The following is a 23,838-nucleotide window of genomic DNA, read 5'->3' on the forward strand; positions in this document are numbered from 1 at the left end:
TGTTCTTCAATGGTCATGACTCTCTCAGGACCACCACAGAGCAGGTATTATTTAGGTGGTGGATCATTCTCAGCACTGCAGTAACACTGTCATGGTGGTGGTGTGTTAGTGTGTGTTGTGCTGGTATGAGTGGATCAGACACTGCTGGAGTTTTTAAACACCTCACTGTCACTGCTGGACTGAGAATAATCCACCAACCAAAAATATACAGCCAACAGCGGCCCGTGGGCAGCATCCTGTGACCACTGATGGAGGTCTAGAAGATGACCAATTAAAACAGCAGCAATAGATGAGCGATCGTCTCTGAGTTTACATCTACAAGGTGGACCAACTAGGTAGGAGTGTCTAATAGAGTGGACAGTGAGTGGACACGGTATTTAAAAACTCCAGCAGTGCTGCTGTGTCTGATCCACTCATACAAGCACAACACACACTAACACACCACCACCATGTCATTGTCACTACAGTGCTGAGAATGATCCACCATCTAAATAATATCTGCTCTGTGGGGGTCCTGACCATTGAACAACAGCGTGAAAGGGGGCTAACAAAGCATGCAGAGAAACAGATGGACTACAGTCAGTAACTGTAGAACTACAAAGTGCTTCTATATGGTAAGTGGAGCTGATAAAATGGACAGTGAGTGTAGAAACAAGGAGGTGGTTTTAATGTTATGGCTGTTCAGTGTATATATTACAGTCACCTTATACAGTTATGTATGACTTTGTCTGTTCTGCACCTGCAATGGTTTTTATGCTGTGTCCCAAATCACACTATCTACCAACAGGTATGCTAAAATAGAAACATCACTGGTGATGTACTGTTTTGTCATCACATTTTTGGGCCGGATTTTTTGTTATGCTTTAATTTGTGCTGTTTTCTTTCTTTTCTGTTAATTTTCTCTCACATTTTCTATCACTGAATGTTTGATTATAACTGCTTTTCCAGGAATCATTAGTAGACTCATACTGATAATCCTTATCACCTGATCAGAGAATGGAAAAACACTATGTCAGTAAACTGCTCACACTGTGTAAGAACAGCTAAGGTGTCACATTATCTTGTGTCTGTCTAATCCTGACATATTTATTGCAAGAGTATAATGTTTGTGTGGAATCTGTATTGCATAGTAAAGTTGATCAACAGTATTCCACAAATGCCCTTAGACTTCTATTAAAAGTTTTTCTCACTATAGAAATTAGGTTAAACAAACTTGTGCAAATTATTCTTGTCTGTATCAAAAAGCTATTAAAAGATTCATTTTACTCAACAAAATGCTAATAAAAAACTTAAATAATCATTTTTCACCACTAAAAAACTATAACAAACACACAACGAAACAAATAATAAAATTATTCCAACTAAAATGTTACTTGAACTCGATGGTTATGTGTTAATCTAAACCCTCTGATATATTCATTAAAACTAGAATGGAACTTCTTAATCCTGGTAGTGGAGCACCTTTGTAAAGCTCTGTCAGATTCTGATCAAGCTACTTTGCTAATGATTTAGCATTGCATATTTGAGCAGAGTAAACATTCCTCAAGTCAGTGTAGGATCACTCCTGAACACCAACTGGCAGCATCTAACACTGGATTAAGTATAAAAGAAACAGCTTGTGGTCTAGCAGCTTGGTCAGAAATGTTTATGGCTTAAATTGGATAACTTTTCTCAGTAGATCCTGCAGAGAGTTCAGTCCTGCTTTCCAAATCCCTGATAGCGTGATGTGTTGGATGTTCCAGTCCAGTGGGATAAAGTTTCATTTCAGTCCAAATAGCCATTAGTCCTGTTTGCTGCTTCCATCATGGCATGGAAACATGACTTCTCATTGGCCAGCAGGTTGGACGGACTATCAAACTCTAGAATCTGTTTCAGATAGGGAGAAAGCAAACACAGGTTTGTTTTGAAATGTTACTTAAGGCCACACAGCAATGTATAGTGTACTTAAAAATGGTTTGGCAAAAAAATGAAATGTACACAGTACTTCTAATGCCAAATGTAATCAGTCAAACATGGTTTGTGGGTGACATTTGCTTTTTTAGCTTTTTCAGTCACAACATTTGGGTCTCAAGTAGCTGGAAACAAATGTGCATATAAAAAAGTAATGTCTACACCAATGCACTGTACTTACTGGGATACATTGTACCACCAAACAAGGCTCTCTAAAATGAATAGCAGCTAATGCTTACCAGCATGTCCAATTTGCATTATAGCTCAATGATCCAATCATTTTTTTCCTTAAATACATTCCCAATCAATAAATTTAAATGATATTTAGTTCTTAAATAAACACACGCAGACTTGCTGATGTGATGAAGGACACAGTAGTGAGTGGAAACAAATACACTGTATGTAAGCTGTCTTTAACAGGTATTTAACTGAAAATGGCACAAAGATTTGTGTAAATATACCACAATTCCTAACTTGAACTTTTGGGGAATGATTAAAAACACCAATTTTAATCTTTTTACTGGTAAAAATGTAACAGGTGATGTCATTGTGATTGAGTACAAAAGAAGCATTAACCAAAGACTCAGTTGCCTAGGCACAGTGTGGATTAAGTTTTGCCACTTAAATAAATAGTCTAACAGTACAAGAACTAAAGCATGATAAAAATAAATTTCACAATCTACAGTTCATAATATTATTAACAGATTCAGTACAAGCTTTGTGTAAGTGCAAGGCTGAAAACCAATATTACATTTCTTTTGGCTTTACTTCCTCAGACAGCACTGCATTAAAAACGGACATGCTTCTGTACTGAATATAATCACATGGGCTTGCTGAATCAACAAATGCGAGTTAAGACTTCTATGGGCTCTAACTCATTTGAGATAGACTGGCACAACGCGTAAATGTCTGCTGTGGTCTAAAGAGTCCACTTTATGTATTATTTTGGAAGTAAAATACATGTATTCTCTGAACAAAGAAGACAAGGACTATTCTGATTGTTACCAAGCAACGTTCAGAAGCCAGTGTCAATTATTGTATGGGCGCAAGCTGGTACCAATAGAAGTACTGTATAGGCATAGATAACTTACATCAATAATACAGATTTTGGAGGAACACATGCTTGCCATCTACATGATGTCTTTTTTAGAGACGGCCTTGCTTGTTTTATCAAGACAATGCCGAACCCACTTTTCATGTGTTACATCAGGATGGCTTTGTAGTAAGTGCTAGAGTGGCCTGCCTGCAGTCACCCCATGCAGATATATTTCCAATTAAAAATGAGTGGCACATTATGAAGCACAATCTACAATTTTATAAGCAGTTAAAGTGTGATATCAAGCAAAAGCTAGAAAAATCCTCTTTTACAACTACCCCTAAACGCGTCATATGGACCCAACTAAAAAGCCACAAAACCAAACAAGAAGCTGGACAGGCCACTGCAGCACTGAAGCTGAAACGTTGCACTCCACACGATTGCCAGGAAACACTGAAACCAAGTGATAAGACTCATGTAGAAAAAAAAGGAACATGTGCTGTCACCTAAGAGTTGTGACCAGCTGTGTTGCCGTCACCTAGGGCGCTGTGGCCAGCTGTGTAGCTGCCACCTCAAGCACAGAGACTAGCCTTTTTGCCATTGCTTCAAGTGATGTGACCAACCTTGTTTCCGTCACCTCAGGTGCTGTGACCAAGCTTGTTGCTGTCACAATGGGCACCATCACCTACTGGGGGAAGAACTAATGCTCATGGGAAAGTAAATGTGCTTCAGGCTGGAAAAAGGCAAAAACGTCTGGCTGGTTAAAGCTGCTTGAGTGGAGCAATAGCCATCACCTGACCACAAGTATGAGCTCTGCTGGGTTCATATAATGGCTGAATCCTTTTTTTCACAAAGTGGTACTTCAGGGCAGATGTGCACAGTGTAACTCTGCAATGGTCACATACTGAGCATTTGACAGATGCTTTTATCCAAAATGACTTGCAGTTGTGACTTATTACAATCGAACCAATTTAGGGTTAAGGGCCTTGCCAGTGATGGGCAGTACGCTCTTTCAGTACGCAAGTGTGCAGTATGCACGCAACCTAGTACGTACTACGTCCGCCATCTTACCAACGTCACGTGATGCATGATGTCTCATCGCCACAGTTATAACAATTTTAAAATCGGACAAAATTAGTTTTGTCGTTCTTCAAAAAACTACTGATAACGTTGTACTAAATCATAAGATGTTAAATGTTTGTCTTACTCCATTTTCCGCCTTCTTTCTTCTTCACCATGAACGCCTTTGCAGCTCCAGTTGCAGTATGGGATAGATTATCGAACCGTAAGTGTGCATCGTTTGCATACTCAAACATGGCTGGCCAGGCAGTAGGTCATCTGGGTACTAACCGCTCTCGTATACTGCTTTCGTGTACAGTTCAGTATGGAAGTATGTGATTTCGGACGCAGCTGTGTGTGTTCTTGACTGGCCCGCCTGCAGTCCTGACCTGTCTTCTATTAAAAATGTATGGCCATGTAGCAAGCGAGTCTTTGTGTTTATTCTAGTAAGGATATTGGACAATATGGGGATAGGCTATTGAAGGATAGTGCTGTTTTTTGTTTCATCAGGTTACCCAGAATTTTTACAATAAGGAATTATAAAGACCAGTGCATTTTTAATAAGCTTATATTAAAAATGGTCATGGATCTAGGGTAAACAGTATGGGCATGTATAGTGTGCAAAGCACTAAAGGATTATTTAAAAAGCCACTGGTCTAGTTTTAAAATAGGGAGTCACAAAACCATACTTTAAAAAGATCAGATGCAATTGAACTTCATAAAAACGTGGTAGAGATGGCACATAAAGGGACTCACCTGACCCTGGTCCAGAACCAGAACTCTGTCACAGCTGAGGACGGTATTGAGACGGTGGGCGATAACCAGGGTGGTACAGCCTTTGAAAGAGGAACGAATGGTTTCTTGAAGAAGCTGATCTGTCTCTGTGTCGATAGCTGCCGTTGCTTCATCTAAAACCAAGATCTAAGAGAGACATGAGAGAGGCACTGATTATGAAAAGCTTTTCGAAAAAACAGGATGACATAGTGTCAAAAGTTTTTAGCTGCATGATGATGGGTGGCACGGTCGCCTCACAGCAAGACAGTCCAGGGTTTGAATTCCAGGTGGAGTGGTCTGGGTTCTTTCTGTGTGGAGTTTGCATGTTCTCCCTGTGTCTCTGTGGGCTTCCTCTGGGTGCTCCGGGTTTCTGCTTACATATTAAATTGCCTTAGGTGTAAATATTTAAGTGTTTGACATGTGATGGATCTTTCGCCCAGTGAATTGAACTCACATTTACATTTTTGGCATTTAGCAGATGCTTTTATCCAAAGCGACTTACAGTGCTGCATACAGTCTAAGCAATTGAGGGTTAAGGGCCTTGCTCAAGGGCCCAACAGTGGCCATCTGGCAGTAATAGGGATTGAACCAGTGACCACCTGATTACTAGTCCAGTATTTTAACCACCAGGCTACAACTGCCCTACACCACGGCCCTGAATCGGATAAAGCGGTGGTAAAACAGACACTAAATGAATAAATTAATGAAGAGCTACATACTAGGATTGGTTAGTACCTTTTCTAATAGTGGAATATTCAACTTTTGCTGACCTTCTTTAAAGCAAGTAAGATTTGCAGCTTCTTAGATGTTTATCTGGGTTTTGTGTGAGGAATTTTTCATAAGATAGTATTTTCCGGAAAGATTCAATAATATTTTAAGTTAATTTTCCAGTAACTGCTTTTATAATGATATAATGAGGTCCCAGAGCCTTAAAGTTGGCTTTTTAACTTTTCCTAGACTCTTTCCATGTATTACTGTCTTTCCTATCTTTTCACTGGATCCACTCTACACTGCTGGAAAGGTTATATTAAAATGATGTGTAGACTCAACAGGACTGGCAGAAATCAATACAAATGTAGTTTATTTGTTGATTGAGTAACTAAGGGGTGAATGTTTTTTACACAGAGCCAGGGTGTGTTGTATAACAGCTTTTCAGTAATGAATGATAATTTTTTTTCTACATAACAGCCTCCACTGTTCTGGGAAGGCTTCCCACAAGATGTTTGATTGTGCCTGTTGGGAACTTTGTTGGGGACAAATGAGCAGTTCTGAGGTCAGTTACAGGTTGGTTTCTACACACCAAACTTGCCAAACCATCTATATATGGACCTTGCTTTGTGCACAGGGGCACAAACATTTGGGAAGAGGAAAGAGCCGTCCCCAACTGTTGCCACAAGTTGGAAGCAGATCATTTATTTTATATTACTGATTGATATACACCTGTTACAATTGGGTGTGGACAAACCTACATTTAATAATTTGGGTGCAGGGGTGAGAAGGGGATACCTTTTGCAATATTGTATACAATAACACAGGCAATTGGACGGGGTGAACATTCTTTACACCACTGTCCTCCTGCATCTTTCAATCCTGAAACTATTTTACATTAAAAAGTTATTTTGTACATTAAAGTTGCTATTTTCTACAATTTATTTACCCCCCCCTTTCCCCCCAATCCATATCTCTTGTCTTGCTTTATTTCACCTATCAGGGATGGGGTCTCACAGAGTGCAGTGTCACATGCCGAGAACCACGCACTGCCATCCACGACCAGCTGCCCCCTTTGCAGGCGCCTTGACTGTCCGGCAAAGATTGGTACTGCAGCAGCGACAAGGACCCTGCTTTGACCCTGCCTCCCCCTTAAAGACATATAGCCAACCCTCTGTCTGTGTAGACACCTAACCAGTCAATAGCACAGCTGAGATTTAAATCTGAGTGCTCAAAGTATGCTATTTCCATCTAGCTTTAGCAGATTCATGTGGACGAGCTGCCTTTGCTGATAAGACATCCCTTTGCTGTGACAGCCAACATGAATACATGAGGGCAAACACAAGCTTAGTCTAGGATAAATTAAGCCAACAACCCTTCTTTTCAAACTGCAGCTCATGCAGCATCATAGAACAGCTGAACACACTTTGAGGAGAGCATTACCCATATCTATTTTCTGGATATGTGAGCTTCATTTAAACTTACAGTAGTTGTATTTAGCAGATGCTTTTAGATTAGATTTTTGGATTAGATTCCCAGTCTTGATTAGAATCACTTACTGACAGAGGAGACAGAAAGGCTGTCACTACCACTCAGATACAGGGTCAGTTGTGCTCTCTTTGGGTGGCTCTCTCAAGGATGGCTATAGCATTCTCAAAACGCAAACTAATGATAACACAGTAAACTCTGTATTGTTTTATCACTCACATATCTAAAAAATTTAAGTAGGTAGTTTTGGTTTCATGGTTATTAAAAATAAAACATTCATATGTAAGCTAATTCATTATGATGGTTTAAAATGACACATTCTGGTGTGCTCTAAGGAGTGGTAGCGATAAGGTCAAATAACAAATGACTTGTTTCAGATTATGTTTCTGACCTACCCATATTTTGTCAATTTCATCTTTTATTGCTTCCGTGCAACAGAATTACTGTATCATCCTTGCTTAATATCCACCATATGGTGGCAATGTTTCACTATTTTGTAGGAGCATAAAACTCATATAATGGGTGTTTTACTTTTCCTACAGCCCTGAACCACTACACATGAAGCCAGGACAGTCTGATGTTCAATGCCAAACTTGAGGTCAAAACTTTACATACAATTGTAAGCTACATACACCGATCAGGCATAACATTAAAACCACCTCCTTGTTTCTACACTCACTGTCCATTTTATCAGCTCCACTTTGTCATAAAGGTTTTGTGCTGCATAGATGAATGCCCTACCAACATGTATAACCGACTTTGCATAAGATTTTTGAAGGCCTTGAAAGTTATGTTTTCCCTTTTTTTATACGTTATTGCATTTTCCAACTTAGTGGTATCCAATTCCTCAAATGTAACATATACAGTACAATTAGTATAAACACCTGAGTGACTTTAATGAGGGCCAAAATCCAGAACGTACAAAACAGATGGGCACATGAGCTAAATAGATAGATAGATAGAAAGACAGATAAATAGATAGGTAGGTAGATAGATAGGTAGATAGATAGATAGATAGATAGATAGATAGATAGATAGATAGATAGATAGATAGATAGATAGATAGACATAGCTAAATAGATAGATAGATAGATAGATAGATAGATAGATAGATAGATAGATAGATAGATAGATAGATAGATAGATAGATAGATAGATAGATAGATAGACATAGATAGATAGATAGATAGATAGATAGATAGATAGATAGATAGATTGATAGATAGATAGATAGATAGATAGATAGATAGACAGATAGATAGATAGATGGATAGATAGATAGACATAGCTAAATAGATAGATAGATAGATAGATAGATAGATAGATAGATAGATAGATAGATAGATAGATAGATAGACATAGATAGATAGATAGATAGATAGATAGATAGATAGATAGATAGATAGATAGATAGATAGACAGACATAACTAAATAGATAGATAGATAGATAGATAGATAGATAGATAGATGATAGGTAGATAGATAGATAGATAGATAGATAGATAGATAGATAGATAGATAGATAGATAGATAGATAGATAGATAGATAGGTTAATAGATAGATAGATAGATAGATAGATAGATAGATAGATAGATAGATATAGATAGATAGACAGATAAATAGATATAGATAGATAGATAGATAGGTAGATAGATAGATAGATAGATAGATAGACATAGCTAAATAGATAGATAGATAGATAGATAGATAGATAGATAGATATAGATAGATAGATAGATAGATAGGTAGATAGATAGATAGATAGATAGATAGAGATAGATAGATAGATAGATAGGTAGGTAGGTAGGTAGGTAGGTAGGTCGGTAGAAGACTCCTTCATATGTCCTGTGGAGTCCATGTCTCAGTGGTTTTGACAGCATATTAGGTGGGTAATCCTAACGTTTAGGCTCATCAAAATATTTAGGCTGATCATGCTCTGTACACTGTGTTATCCCCTGAATAAATACACTCACGTGACTCCCACATTGAACCCTAGTCTGGATAAACAGATGTGTGCTGGTGTGTTTCATTACCTTGCTGTGTCGGAGCAGTGCTCTTGCCACACACAGTAGTTGCCTCTCTCCTACTGAGAAGTTCTCTCCGTTTTCCATCACCTCCGAGTCAAAACCGTGAAGTAACTGACTCACCTACAAGCACCCAACATGGCAAGACTTTTTAAAATGAGCATAAAAACTACTAAACAAAACCCATCCCATATTGGTCTGTATCTGTAATGTAAGAGTAAGTCTAGATTTAGCACAGTGATTACTGCTCAGACAGTTTGATTCATTAGGATGCAAGAAAGCAAAAATAGCTGATGAAGCTTTAATCAGCATTCCTCCAGATCTTTAGAAATTATTGCACTTGATTAAACAGTGAATACACAATTTGTTCTAAATGAAATTCTATTTCCCACCTGTTTTTGTTTATGAGCTCTAACACACCCTTTCATCAACATACAGAGGGGAGCTATGTCACCCTTAAGCACATTGCTTTAGCACCCTAATCATCCCAATCTTATTCTTAGATGACTGATAAATGTGTTCAAAACCCAAGGGGCAAATTGGCAAAGATGTTTGAAGATCAGCAAGATCAGCAATCTAACATTTTATCAAACAGTTGATTCATTATGCACTGATTTATTTTGTATATGATTTATACACAATATACAAATATTGGTATAGGGAAGGCCCTTTCCTCTTCTGGCATGACTGTGCCCCTGTGAACAAAGCAAGGTCCTCAAAGTCATGATGAAAAGCTTGTTTTAAAGACACTCCAGTGGCCTGCACAGAACTCACTGAACAGCTTTGGAATGAACTGGAACATAAATTGAGGCTCTTTTGAACAACATCAATGCCCAGTCATGCTAAATGGACACAAATTACAACATACATACTTCAAAAGCTAGGATAAATCTTCTCATAAGAGTGGCTGTTGTTATAGCTGATAAATATCACTACCATGTTATTGTCGAGTGGTTGTTATTGTTGTTAGTGGATGGAGCATCATCTGACCAGTGGGTGTATGTACACCATTTACCCATAACATTAAAACCACCTCCATGTTTTTACACTCACTGTCCATTTTATCAGCTCCACTTACCATATAGAAGCACTTTGTAGTTCTACAATTACTAACTGTAGTCCATCTATTTCTCTACATACTTTGTAGCCTGCTTTCACCCTGTTCCTCAATGGTCAGGACCTCCACAGAGCAGGTAATATTTAGGTGGATGATTCTCAGGACTGCAGTGACAATGACATGGTGGTGGTGTGTTAGTGTGTGTTGTGCTGGTATGAGTGGATCAGACACAGCAGCGCTTCTGGAGTTTTTAAATACTGTGTCCACTCACTATCCACTCTGTTAGACACTCCTACCTAGTTGGTCCACCTTGTAGATGTAAAGTCAGAGATGACCGCTCATCTACTGCTGCTCTTTCAGTTGGTCATCTCCTAGACCTTCATCAGGGGTCACAGGGCGCTGTTGGCTGGATGTTTTTGGTTGGTGGACTATTCTCAGTCCAGCACTTAATTAATGACAGTGAGGTGTTTAAAAACCAACTCCTACAGTCAGTAATTGTAGAACTTCAAAGTGCTTCTATATTGTAAGTGGAGCTGATAAAATGGATAGTGAGTGTAGAAACAAGGAGGTGGTTTTAATGTTATGGCTGATCGGTGTATATCTTTACCATGTTATTGCCAAATGGTTGTTATTGGCATAAGTGGATGGACCATCACACAAACATCATCTGGCCGATGAGTGTATGTGTGTGTGTGCATGTTTGTATTTATTCAGTATTCTACATGGTATACCTTTGATAGATTTTAATTACAAACATTTGTATAAATAAATTTTAATTATGTGGACACCCATAATTAGGTTTTTAGGATTTGGGCTAGGCCCTTTAGTTCTTAAAAAGTAATGCTACAGCATACAAAGACATTTAAGGCAGTCAGATGCTTTTAAAAAAAACTTTTTTGTCTACATGACCACAAATTCCCATATGCAAACCAATATTACCTCTTTTTTTGCATGCCATGTACACACTGTGTAAAGTGCGTGTTTCATATGTAACACACTATACAATACAATACTTGAATGGGGACAGTAATGGCACCTATAATTGGGCGCAAAAAGCTAAAGACATCTACCCTGCTAGCCAGCATGCTGCTGGTGTAATTTGTTGAACTCCACACCCGAGCTTTCTTTACTCACCATGTCTTTGATGTGAGTTTTCTCCAGTGCTTCCCAGACCTGTGCATCTGTATACTGGCCCCACGGGTCCAGGTTTGACCTAAGCACAGATGAAAGAACATTGTGTTGTGGACCAGACTATAATTCTGGCATTGTCTGCATGACTATAGTTCTGCTGTGAAGCATACCTGACAGTACCAAGGAAGAGGACAGGCTCTTGAGGGATGACTGACAGCCTGCTCCTCAGGGTTTCCAAGCTTATGTGAGCAATGTTGACGTTGTCAATGATGACTGATCCTCCACTAATTTCCACCAGTCTGAAGAGTGCTACTCCGAGTGAGGTTTTACCTAAAGAAACCAGCGGGAAGTGTCATTACATGTTAACATCAGCATGATACATGATAACAAAACTCACTAAATCAGAATCTGATGTCTATAAGAAAATAAGTATTGTAACTGTAACAAGGAAGATAATGAATCATGTCTTGTAATCTCCCCGGATGTCAGTGATTTTGCAGCTATTACTAATAAAAACAACGTAATCGCCAATTCCAGATTAACGATTAACGTCCCTTTTGTTAAAATTTATTGACAGCTACTATTAAAATAACCATACAACTTATTCTCAATTATCCTAGCACAACCAACCATCACCTGGTTTAAATATTTGAACTTCATTGTTAGGGAGTTCACTATACACGGATCAGCCATAACATTAAAACCACCTCCTTGTTTTTACACTCACTACATTCCATTTTATCAGCTCCACATACCATATAGAAGCACTTTGTAGTTCTACAATTACTGACTGTAGTCCATCTGTTTCTCTGCATGCTTTTTTAGGCTGCTTTCACCCTGTTCTTCAATGGTCAGGACCCCCACAGAACCACTACAAAGCAGGTATTAGTTAGGTGGTGGATCATTCTCAGCACTGCAGTGTGTGTTATGCTGGTATGAGTGGATCAGACACAGCAATGCTGATGAAGTTTTTAAATACCGTGTCCACTCACTGTCCACTCTACTAGACACTCCTACCTAGTTGATCCACCTTGTAGACCTAAAGTCAGAGATGATCGCTCATCTATTGCTGCTGTTTTAGTTGGTCATCTTCTAGACCTTCATCAGTGGCCCACGGGATGCTGTTGGCTGGATATATTTTTGGTTGGTGGACTATTCTCAGTCCAGCAGTGACAGTGAGGTGTTTAAAAACTCCAGCAGCGCTGCTGTGTCTTATACACAACACACACTAACACACCACCACCATGTCAGTGTCACTGCAGTGCTGAGAATGATCCACCACCTAAATAATACCTGCTCTGTGGTGGTCCTGGGAGAGTCCTGACCATTGAAGAACAGCATGAAAGGGGGCTAACAAAGCATGCAGAGAAACAGATGGACTACAGTCAGTAATTGTAGAACTACAAAGTGCTTCTTTATGGTAAGTGGAGCTGATAAAACGGACAGTGAGTGTAGAAACAAAAAGGTGGTTTTAATGTTAGGCTGATCAGTGTATATTAATGCTCATGGTTTTAGATGGGATGTCCAGCAAGATTATGGTCAGGTGCCCACATACCTTTGGTCATATAGTGATATAGCACAACCAACCATCACCTGGTTTAAATATTTGAACTTCATTGTTAGGGAGTTCACTATATATTAATGCTCATGGTTTTAGATGGGATGTCCAGCAAGATTATGGTCAGGTGCCCACACACTTTTGGTCATATAGTGTGTGTCTCTGTAATAGGTCAGCCTGTGACTACCACTTCCTTTAGCAGAAGAAAGTGCAGGTTGATGTGCAGTAGTTGATCAAAATACATAAAGCCATGCTTTCAGCTTAGTGCGGTGCTGAAACTTTGCTTTGTGCTAGACAAAGCTGATAAACTAGACAATCAGTGTTATGTTCGCCTTTCTAATTTCAGAGAGCTTTTCTTAAATAAGTAAACCATTTTCCCCAAAAATATTAATCCTGATACTCCCTCATCATCTCTTTCTTCAAGTTAGGGCAAGTAGGAGAAGCATTGATTGTCTATGATTGTGTCACGGCACATGATCACCGATCGATCACAGACAGACAGAGGAGTTGGCGTGTTGGGTCGGATTGCCGTTCCACCAAATGCTCTCACCTCTGTAGAACTTACTTAATTTATTTATTTGTTTCATTTTTCCCTGCGGACTGATTGGCTTTTTCTATTTACTGATCGCATTTGCCTTGCGCCTTCAGGCTCAAACCCCCTTTTGTTTACTTTTCTGCCGGTTTGGCAGTTACCTCACGCTTTAGAGTGTTCAACTGACACTCAACAGTATCATATCAAATCCTGTCCTGTGTGATTGGATTTCTTCCTTTTATTTTTTTTCCTTACAAGTCACTCTGTTAGACTGACTGTCCACTTGGGTCTAGATTCAGCTTGGTGGTGAGTCACTGTATAGTTTTAACTCACCATTTGTTACAGTCCCTAAGGTTTTTTTTCACTTGATTAACTTTTAAAATTCACCAACAAGCTTCTAGCAAAGCTTTTTGCTCTTTCCAGCTGTTACTCATAAAAACAACAGAAGCTGATCGCCAATTCTGGATAAACCTGCATTTGTCCAGCAAGATTATGGTCAGGTGCCCACACATTTTTGGTCATGTAGTGTGTGTCCCTGGTCAGCCTGCGGCTACCACTTCCTTTAGCAGAAGAAAGTGCAGGTTAATGTGCAGTAGTTGATTAAAGTACATGAAGCCATGCTTTCAGCTTAGTGCGGTGCTGAGTCTTTGCTTTGTGCTAGACAAAGCTGATAAACTAGACAATCAGTGTTATGTTCGCCTTTCTAATTTCAGAGAGCTTAACTTTTAAAATTCACCAACAAACCTCTAGCAAAGCTTTGCTTGAATCACTTTACTTAACCTCACTTTTTAATACAGTCCACATATTTTCAATATAATTGAGGTCCAGACATTGTTACATTAATGGCCTCTAGCAGATGCTGTTATATCAATTCTGACCGAATACAATCCAAACATTGGTGGGTTAAAGGCCTTGCTCAAGGGCCAAATGTTGGCACCCTGGTAGTAGTGGGGCTTGAACCAGTGACCTTTCAATTACAGCTCAACACCTTATCTGCTAAGCTACCACTGACCTGTTTTTTCCCCCTTTTTTTTCTTTCCTTTTTTCTTCCCCTTTAGCGGATCCAATTGTTCAATTTGCATCGTGCTTCCTCTCTGTCTATGCCGAACCCTGCCCCGACCGAGGAGATCGAAGCTAACCCATATCCCCTCCAAAACATGGGCAGCAGCCGGATGCATTTTTGCCACCCGCACATTTATGAGTTTGGCGCCACCTAGCGTTGCATGCGGAGAGACACACCCTAAGGGCACTCTTCCTCATCTCTTGTGCAGGTGCCTCTAATCAGCCGGCAGAGGTCATAATCGCATTCTGACAGAGAGAGAGACCCACATCCGGTTCTTTGTCACACCCCCCAACTGAGCAACCGGCCAATCGTTGCTCATACAGCCACTCAGCCTCGAACCGGGGAGGCAGAGCTGGATTCGATATGAGGTTCTCAGAATCCAGCTCTGGTTGCAGCGTGTCTTTTTACCGCTGCGCCACCTGAGTGGCCTGAGGTTAAGTTTTACCCTAAATTACACTTACTAAACATAAAGTAATGGATTCATTAATATGTCAAAGAATATACACTGATCAGCCATAACATTAAAACCACCTCCTTGTTTCTACACTCACTGTCCATTTTATCAGCTCCACTTACCATATAGAAGCACTTTGCAGTTCTACAGTTACTGACTGTAGTCCATCTGTTTCTCTACATACTTTTTTAACCGCCTTGCACCCTGTTCTTCAATGGTCAGGACCCCCACAGGACCACCACAGACCAGGTATTAGTTAGGTGGTGGATGATTCTCAGCACTGCAGTGACACTGACATGGTGGTGGTGTGTTAGTGTGTGTTGTGCTGGTATGAGTGGATCAGACACAGCAGCGCTGCTGGAGTTTTTAAATACCGTGTCCACTCACTGTCCACTCTGTTAGACACTCCTACCTAGTTGGTTCACCTTGTAGATGTAAAGTCCACAGAGCGCTGTTAGTAATACCTACTCTGTATTGGTACTGAGAGAGTCCTGACCATTGAAGAACAGCATGAAAGGGGGCTAACAAAGCATGCAGAGAAACAGATGGACTACAATCAGTAATTGTATAGAAGTGCTTCTATATGGTAAGTGGAGCTGATAAAATGGACATTGAGTGTAGAAACAAGGAGGTGGTTTTAATGTTATGGCTGATCCGTGTATATGGCACAGTTTTTACGCTGGATGCCCTTCCTGAAGCTATTTTTATCTGGTCTTGGGACCAGCATTGAGAGTGCACTAAGAAGTGTGCATCCCAATGGCTAGGCTGTTTTAGCCACCCCTGCCTTCCTTGAACATTAGCCAGTTATGTCCATGCAGATGCAGATGCCAGACTGGCCAATAGCACCGCTGAGATTTGAACCCTGGATTTCCAGATCTCAGCAGTAGTGGGCTTGCGTACTCTACCATATATTGATAATTAATGATTTAAATTATTTTATTTTAGAGAAGTGCCTGAATTCCAATATTCTGTCTTTCAATGTGTGGAGGCTGAAGAGTAGCCTCTAGATCAGTGGTGGGCAAACTACGGCCCGCTGGCCACATGCGGCCCGTTAGGCTGTTTAATCCGGCCCGCTGAGTATTTACAAAACTGTCCTAAAACCGCATTAATTTAAATCTTTTTCCTGCACTAAACTTGCGTTTTAATTGATTCCACTAGATGGCGCACACCAGGCGGTTATGTTATGAAATATATAACGTGTCTCACACCGTCATAGGAACATGGATTCTGCTGTTTACCATTTATTATTTTTATTCTTTATAATAATAAACCAGAACCATGTTTTAGGCAAACCAACATCCATAAAGAACATCATGTAATCATGTAACCATAGTGCAACAACATTTTTAAATAATTCGAACCTAGGGCGGAAAAACATGAGCCACGCGCTCTGCCCACTGCGCTACTCAAACAGCGGTGTAATGAACAGGCTGTTATGCTGATATCCCTGCGCACACATGGCGTTACTGAGACTAAACGTGAACACTAAGAATAATAACCAAACGCTTTCTAATTCCCACGGTAGCAGCAGTTTCCTTCTGTTTCATACAGATCGCCCCGTCTCTGTCTCATCTGCTGCATTTCTCTACCATTGATAAAAAATACGGAATAAAGTGCGTCCCGTATCAGTTCAATACGGAACGCAGCCTTTAGTTTCCAAATAAGGAAGGATTCCGTATTTTATGGGACGGTTGGCAACCCTACTATCACCCCAGCATGATCAAACCACTTGACTGGTTTAAAATGTTACACATAAACCATTAACTTATGTTGAAAGTGCTGCTTTAAAGGCTGAATTGGTTTTGTTTAGACGGCGATACACCAAGTGGAAACAAAGATAAAAATAATTTTAAAAAATGCATTAAAAAAAATCACATTCACGCATGTGTAAATGTGCACATAAAAGGATGAGTCTGGTGTTTCATTTATATTCAAAAATTCATCCTTTAATCACGAAAATAAAGGTTTAAACGTGAACTTACAGTGCCTTGCAAAAGTATTCAGCCCCCTTGAACTTTTCAACCTTTTGCCACATTTCAGGCTTCAAACATAACGATATGAAATTGTAATTTTTTGTGAAGAATCAACAACAAGTGGGACACAATCGTGAAGTGGAACGAAATTTATTGGATATTTTAAACTTTTTTTAGAAATAAAAAACTAAAAAGTGGGGCGTGCAATATTATTCAGCCCCTTTACTTTCAGTGCAGCAAACTCACTCCAGAAGTTCAGTGAGGATCTCTGAATGATCCAATGTTGACCTAAATGACTGATGGTGATAAATAGAATCCACCTGTGTGTAATCAAGTCTCCGTATAAATGCACCTGCTCTGTGACAGTCTCAGAGTTCTGTTTAAAGCGCAGAGAGCATCATGAAGACCAAGGAACACACCAGGCAGGTCCGAGATACTGTTGTGGAGAAGTTTAAAGCCGGATTTGGATACAAAAAGATTTCCCAAGCTTTAAACATCTCAAGGAGCACTGTGCAAGCGATCATATTGAAATGGAAGGAGTATCAGACCACTGCAAATCTACCAAGACCCGGCCGTCCCTCTAAACTTTCAGCTCAAACAAGGAGAAGACTGATCAGAGATGCAGCCAAGAGGCCCATGATCACTCTGAATGAACTGCAGAGATCTACAGCTGAGGTGGGAGACTCTGTCCATAGGACACAATCAGTCGTACACTGCACAAATCTGGCCTTTATGGAAGAGTGGCAAGAAGAAAGCCATTTCTCAAAGATATCTATAAAAAGTCACCTGGGAGACACACCAAACATGTGGAAGAAGGTGCTCTGGTCAGATGAAACCAAAATCGAACTTTTTGGCCACAATGCAAAACGTTATGTTTGGCGTAAAAGCAACACAGCTCATCACCCTGAACACACCATCCCCACTGTCAAACATGGTGGTGGCAGCATCATGGTTTGGGCCTGCTTTTCTTCAGCAGGGACAGGGAAGATGGTTAAAATTGATGGGAAGATGGATGGAGCCAAATACAGGACCATTCTGGAAGAAAACCTGTTGCAGTCTGCAAAAGACCTGAGACTGGGACGGAGATTTATCTTCCAACAAGACAATGATCCAAAACATAAAGCAAAATCTACAATGGAATGGTTCACAAATAAACGTATCCAGGTGTTAGAATGGCCAAGTCAAAGTCCAGACCTGAATCCCATCGAGAATCTGTGGAAAGAGCTGAAAACTGCTGTTCACAAACGCTCTCCATCCAACCTCACTGAGCTCGAGCTGTTTTGCAAGGAAGAATGGGCAAAAATTTCAGTATCTCGATGTGCAAAACTAATAGAGACATACCCCAAGCGACTTGCAGCTGTAATCGCAGCAAAAGGTGGCGCTACAAAGTATTAACGCAAGGGGGCTGAATAATATTGCACGCCCCACTTTTCAGTTTTTTATTTCTAAAAAAAGTTTAAAATATCCAATACATTTCGTTCCACTTCACGATTGTGTCCCACTTGTTGTTGATTCTTCACAAAAAATTACAATTTCATATCGTTATGTTTGAAGCCTGAAATGTGGCAAAAGGTTGAAAAGTTCAAGGGGGCTGAATACTTTTGCAAGGCACTGTATATTAGTTCCAAACCCCCGCACCCACCCGGCCCGTCTGTCAATTTTTAAAACCCAGTGTGGCCCTTGAGCCGAAAAGTTTGCCCACCCCTGCTCTAGATGGTAAAATATTTTTTAAAACTAACAAAACTAACAAAATCTTTGTTGTTTTTGTATGGTTGTATTTGTATGCCATGTATTAGAAAACTTCCACCTTTAATAATGTAATCCAGTAGAAATGCAAGCTAGTTTTACTAGTTTTCTAAACCAAAACTACCACAGATAATAGTCTAGTCATCTAGTCAACTTTATTTATATAGCGCTTTTTACAATAGACATTGTCTCAAAGCAACTTTACAAAATCCAGGACCAACAGATACAAAAACCCAAAAAATAATAGAAAACTGGTAATGATTACCTGAGCCTGTGCGACCAACAATGCCCACCTTCTCCTCTGGACGTATGCTGAAGGTGAGGTCCTTTAGCACCAGGGGTAACTCATGCCGATAACGCAGCTCCACATTCTGAAAGCTGATGCTTCCCTCCTGTGGCCAATCTGCTGCAGGAGCAGAAAGGTCACTGATCTCCTGAGGTGCTTCTGTCTCAAGAGTCTACACAAAAGATTATAAGATATATTTTCCAGCTTGATTGTACCCAACTTAAATGCACCATTCAAAAACTTGCATCAACAGAGATACTACAAGCTGAGACCTACTTGGGTTTTGTTTAGATCAAAGTGTGGTGAAACCACCTCACACACTGGGAGATTTTCATCTAAACTCAGCAGGAGCGTCTACCCACTGTGCACCCACGCAGTGTAATGAGCTGATGCCATCTAAGTGGCATGTTATTTCACTACCAAATGCTCCATTCTTCTAAATGAAGGAATTGTCAAAAACAGATAATGGAAATGAGGGTGAACGGTTGTGGTGTGATTTAGCTGTCCAGGAAAACCTATACAAACCAGTTAGTGCTAACTTGGTCATCTCAAAATCAGTCCTGAAGATCCACTGTCCTAAAAATGGTAAGCAATTTCTGCTTTTATTAGCTTATGCACTTAATTAGGTGGGTTGGACACATGGAAGCCCTTTCTGACAACTGAAAAAAAGTTGTCAGACTTTACATCTACAAGGTGGACCAACTAGGTAGGAGTGTCTAATAGAGTGGACAGTGAGTGGACACGGTATTTAAAAACTCCAGCAGTGCTGCTGTGTCTGATCCACTCATACCAGCACAACACACACTAATACACCACCACCATGTCAGTGTCACTGAAGTGCTGAGAATGATCCACCAGCTAAATAATACCTGCTCTGTAGTGGTCCTGTGGGGGTCCTGACCATTGAAGAACAAGGTGAAAGCAGACTAAAACAGTATGTAGAGAAACAGATGGGCTACAGTCAGTAATTGTAGAGCTACAAAGTGCTTCTATATGGTAAGTGGAGCTGATAAAATGGACAGTGAGTGTGGTTTTAATGTTATACCTTTAATGTGGTTTTAATGTTATGGCTGATCAGTGTATATACCGTATATCAAGGTGGGTGTGTGGTTGGGTGCTCTACAGACACAGTTAGCAGTATTATTTTAATAAAGACAGGGTTGGGACCGACACTAAGAGCACACTGACAAGTGCACCTCCCATTGGCTAGGCTGTGAAGTCATCACACCACTAACTTCCCCACCACCAACATAGCCAATCATGTTTGTGTTGACACCCTACTGGCTGATAGCGCCAATAAGATTTGGGGTTGTGTCTTTTACCGCTGCACCACCCATGCTTTTATCCAAGTGACTTACAGTTATAAACGAATAACATGCAAGCAATTGAGGGTTAAGGGCCTTGCTCAGGGGCCCAACAGTGGTAACTTGGCAATAGTGGGGATTGAATCTGGCAACTTTCTGATCACAGGTCCAGTAACTTAACTAGTATAATAAGGAACCCTTTTTAGCATCATCAATTGCTTTATCCTGGAAAGGTTCGATGCAGGTCCTGTTTCCCCAGGTAACACTGGGCGCAAGGCAGAAACACCCTAGACAGGGTGCCAATTCATGACATAACTTTGGCCAATGACATAACCAGTCGTGTCTGTGCAGACCTCCAGCTGGCTGATATAACACTGCTGAGATTGAAATCGGAACACACTCAGTTCACTGCATCTACAGTATGACTATGCATTAAACTGTCACTGTAGTAGAGCTGGGAAGCATTTCTTGTCTGCCCCCAAAACTTAACTTAGACTTTCATCAAAAGTAAGTTTTAAAATTACAGGGTTCTTCTCTCTACACAGGGAAACGTCAAATCTATTACCTGGCATGTCAGCATATTCAGTACAAGTGCTGTGTATAAAATGTAGATGAAAAATAGTTAAAGGAAGATTAAATGCAAGACCTCATCAGGCATGTTTCACTGATTATCATGTCCTTATATTTTATTCTCAAGGCGATTAAACAGATCTTGTAATGCTTGTGTAGTCATTTCTGAATGCTTTACTACACATTTCTGTCACTAATCCAACCTCTGAGCTCCTGAAGCCATGTTTACATGCCACGCCCCTTTCTCCAGGAGCACATGTCAAAGGTGTTTTTGTTTATTTTGGCAAGCCAACGCCCCCTCATAGTGATTGGTCTCCAGCTAATTAACCCCAGCTGCACCTCGTCTGAGTAAATTAGGTCATGGGATATAAGAAGGCAGCTAGGGAACAATCATCAGAGCCTATTTTGGATTTTGATTTGACTGGATGGTTCATGTTGGTTTGCCTTCGCCGGTGCGATTTTGGTCTGTCCGTTAGCTCGCTCCTGTCTGTCTGTTAGCTCGCTCCTGTCTGTCTGTTAGCTCGCTCCTGTCTGTCTGTTAGCTCCTGTCTGTCTGCCATTGTCTGTTTGTTACTGTTCATGCCTTGTTTTGTCTTCTGTTTGACTTATAGTTTAGGTTCATGTTTCATACATTTAGATTAGCGTTAGCGGTTAGCTTAGAATGTAGCTTAGTTCATTTGTGTTTAGTTTAGCATTATTCATGTTTAGCTTGGCGGTTAGCATAGGTCACTTGTTCATATGTCTTTTCTTGTGTGCACTTGTCTTGTCTTTTATTATTATTATTATTAAACCTTTGTTAAACATCTGTGTCTCGTTTAGCCCTATATCGTTACAATTTCAAACTTCCTAACTCCAAAAGCTATTTGGACATGTATTGTATGAACTGGAAGCATTATACAGAAATTTACTGTTTTACCTTTGTAAATATACACTAATTCCTAATCTGATGCCTGTTACATTCCAAAACTGTAGGGACAGGGACATGAAGGATCAGAAATATTGAGGGATCAACAGCTGTTTTTAAATTCTCAGCGAAATCTTAATCTGTGTGTAATTGGCAAAGCTAAGAGCTCATATAAAAAGACTGCACTGTGTCAAACACTGACATGTTTCTGAAATAAATATTACAACATGGCTCAAGAATACTTTGGCAAACCCTTATTAGTACCCACTTTGTAGCAGCACCTGTAAATCCAAGTTAAGAATCTACTATGAAAGCTGAAAGCAAAAAAATGTTGTTGGCTTTAAGATGGACCAAAGCAAAGTGTTGGTGCGACCAACCTGATTCTCAACAATGACAAATACATAAGCCACTGTCTTATGATTTGAAACCATGTAACCAACACCTTTTTCAGAAAGACCCATGCTTGTTTTAGCAGGAAATGACAAAATATATTCTACATGTGTTACAACAGAAAGGCTTCACAGAAAGAGGAAGCAGGTGCTAGTCTCTGATTAAAAACATGTGGTGCATTATCAAGCACAATATGCTGTTGAGCAGCCGAAGTGTTATATCAAGCACGAATGGGGAAAAAAAAGTATTTTTATGACTACAATCACTGCTGTCCTTATTTCTCATATGATTACAAAACAATATAGCACTATAGGAACAGGCAGTCCAACAAATCTGTTTTTGCACTTCCAATATAACCACTTAAAATGTACACAAACTATGTCTTTGTACATGTAAATAAAAACAAAGAATAGGTCATTTTTCTTGACGGGGAATCAAAAAAATCACAAATTAACATTAGTTCTGTTTTAAAGCTGTTCCTGGTCAACACAGCTTAAAGATATGTAAAGAAAGCAATGAATTTATTTTATTAACATAGTAATCCAGTTAAAAATGTTGAAAATGATCTTAAATTCCACAAGGTTCCTGCCAACAGACTAAGCCATTTTTAAATCCTTTATAAATTTTTAATAGGATGCAACTCTGTAAATTGGCTAGGTCATGCACACCTTTACCTCATTTTTCTTAGACAGCCTTAAGTTAAATCAGTTGTTAAATCATTGATGCTTCCAGATTTGGTTTCCTGAACACCGAGATTAAAGTGTTATCAGTATTACTGGATGCATTGCTCAATTCCCTCATGACATGCTGAAGCGTTGTTTACAGAGTAGCAGCCCAATATCATGGTATTCCCACCTTTGTACCTTACAGTGGGTATTTTGCTGGTGGGTTAATAAAAAAGGGCTCTTGGGACAATATCCACAACCCTTTTCCTCCAAACAAGCTGCATTATTGTCTGAGAGTTCTGTTTTTTTTTTAATCTGACCATAGATCAAATTTTTTCAGATGCTTATGCACAGATAGTGTGGGTAGAGTGGGTGGGGCAGTCACCTTATGAGAAGAACCTGGGTTTGATTTCTCCACCTTGCAGCCAGGGTCCTTTTTGTGTTTTGCATGTTCTCTTTGTGTTAGCCTTGAGTTCCTCTGGGTGCTCTGGTTTCCTCCCACAAGTCCAAAGATATTCAGTCAGGCTACTAAAATTGCCCTAAGTGTGTGTGTGTGTGATGGCCCTGTGATAGACACACAACCTGTCCAGGCTGTTTCCTGCCTCTTGCTCAATCAATAGAACCTACTGCAACCCTGACCAGAATAAAGCAGTGGTAAACGACAATGAATGAATGAATGACTGGATGAATTTTGACCCTTGAAATTTTGGAGGACTCTTTGACACTGACCATGATTGCTACTTATGGTGTGAAAACTTCCCAGCCAGGGACAACATCATTTATACTGAAACTAGTTTTACAACTACATATTTTATATAGATATATAACACAAAAATGACTGAATACATGTTTCCTTTTACTGGATCATTCATGGTTCGGGTTTACTTTTGCCCTTTAGATGAAAGAGTCACGACCAATCAGTACAAAGTTATTCTAACTGATCACTTCATAAATATTATAAAAGACTATTGCGATGGAAGTAGTACTTGCCAGAATGACAATGCCCCTACCGATGCTCATCGTTAATCACTGAGCAAACTGTCATTAATCCAAAATTAATCCAGGAACAGCAAAGGTGGCTAAAACTAGGTTAATTTTATTCTTTTTTATAACTGGGGAAATAAATCCACTTAGACTGTGTCCTGCTGTTCTTCTGGTTGTCAC

General features: G+C 39.8%; 1 protein-coding gene across 1 annotated transcript in view; it reads right to left on the reverse strand.

Annotated features, from left to right (window-relative positions):
• Positions 1 to 1,639: 1,639 nt before the first annotated feature.
• The window catches only part of wu:fb13g09 (ATP-binding cassette sub-family C member 5), an 82,888-nt gene continuing 60,689 nt past the window's right edge, over positions 1,640 to 23,838 (reverse strand). The window contains exons 23-28 of the mRNA XM_063000976.1: positions 18,821 to 19,013; positions 11,400 to 11,559; positions 11,233 to 11,311; positions 9,051 to 9,164; positions 4,802 to 4,966; positions 1,640 to 1,866 (exon numbers count right to left, since the gene is read on the reverse strand). Coding sequence (XP_062857046.1) covers positions 1,765 to 1,866; positions 4,802 to 4,966; positions 9,051 to 9,164; positions 11,233 to 11,311; positions 11,400 to 11,559; positions 18,821 to 19,013 — 813 coding nt within the window. The 3' untranslated portion in view covers positions 1,640 to 1,764. The remainder of the gene's footprint in view (positions 1,867 to 4,801; positions 4,967 to 9,050; positions 9,165 to 11,232; positions 11,312 to 11,399; positions 11,560 to 18,820; positions 19,014 to 23,838) is intronic.

Source organism: Trichomycterus rosablanca, chromosome 1, assembly GCF_030014385.1.
Source record: "Trichomycterus rosablanca isolate fTriRos1 chromosome 1, fTriRos1.hap1, whole genome shotgun sequence".
Lineage (NCBI taxonomy): Eukaryota > Metazoa > Chordata > Actinopteri > Siluriformes > Trichomycteridae > Trichomycterus > Trichomycterus rosablanca.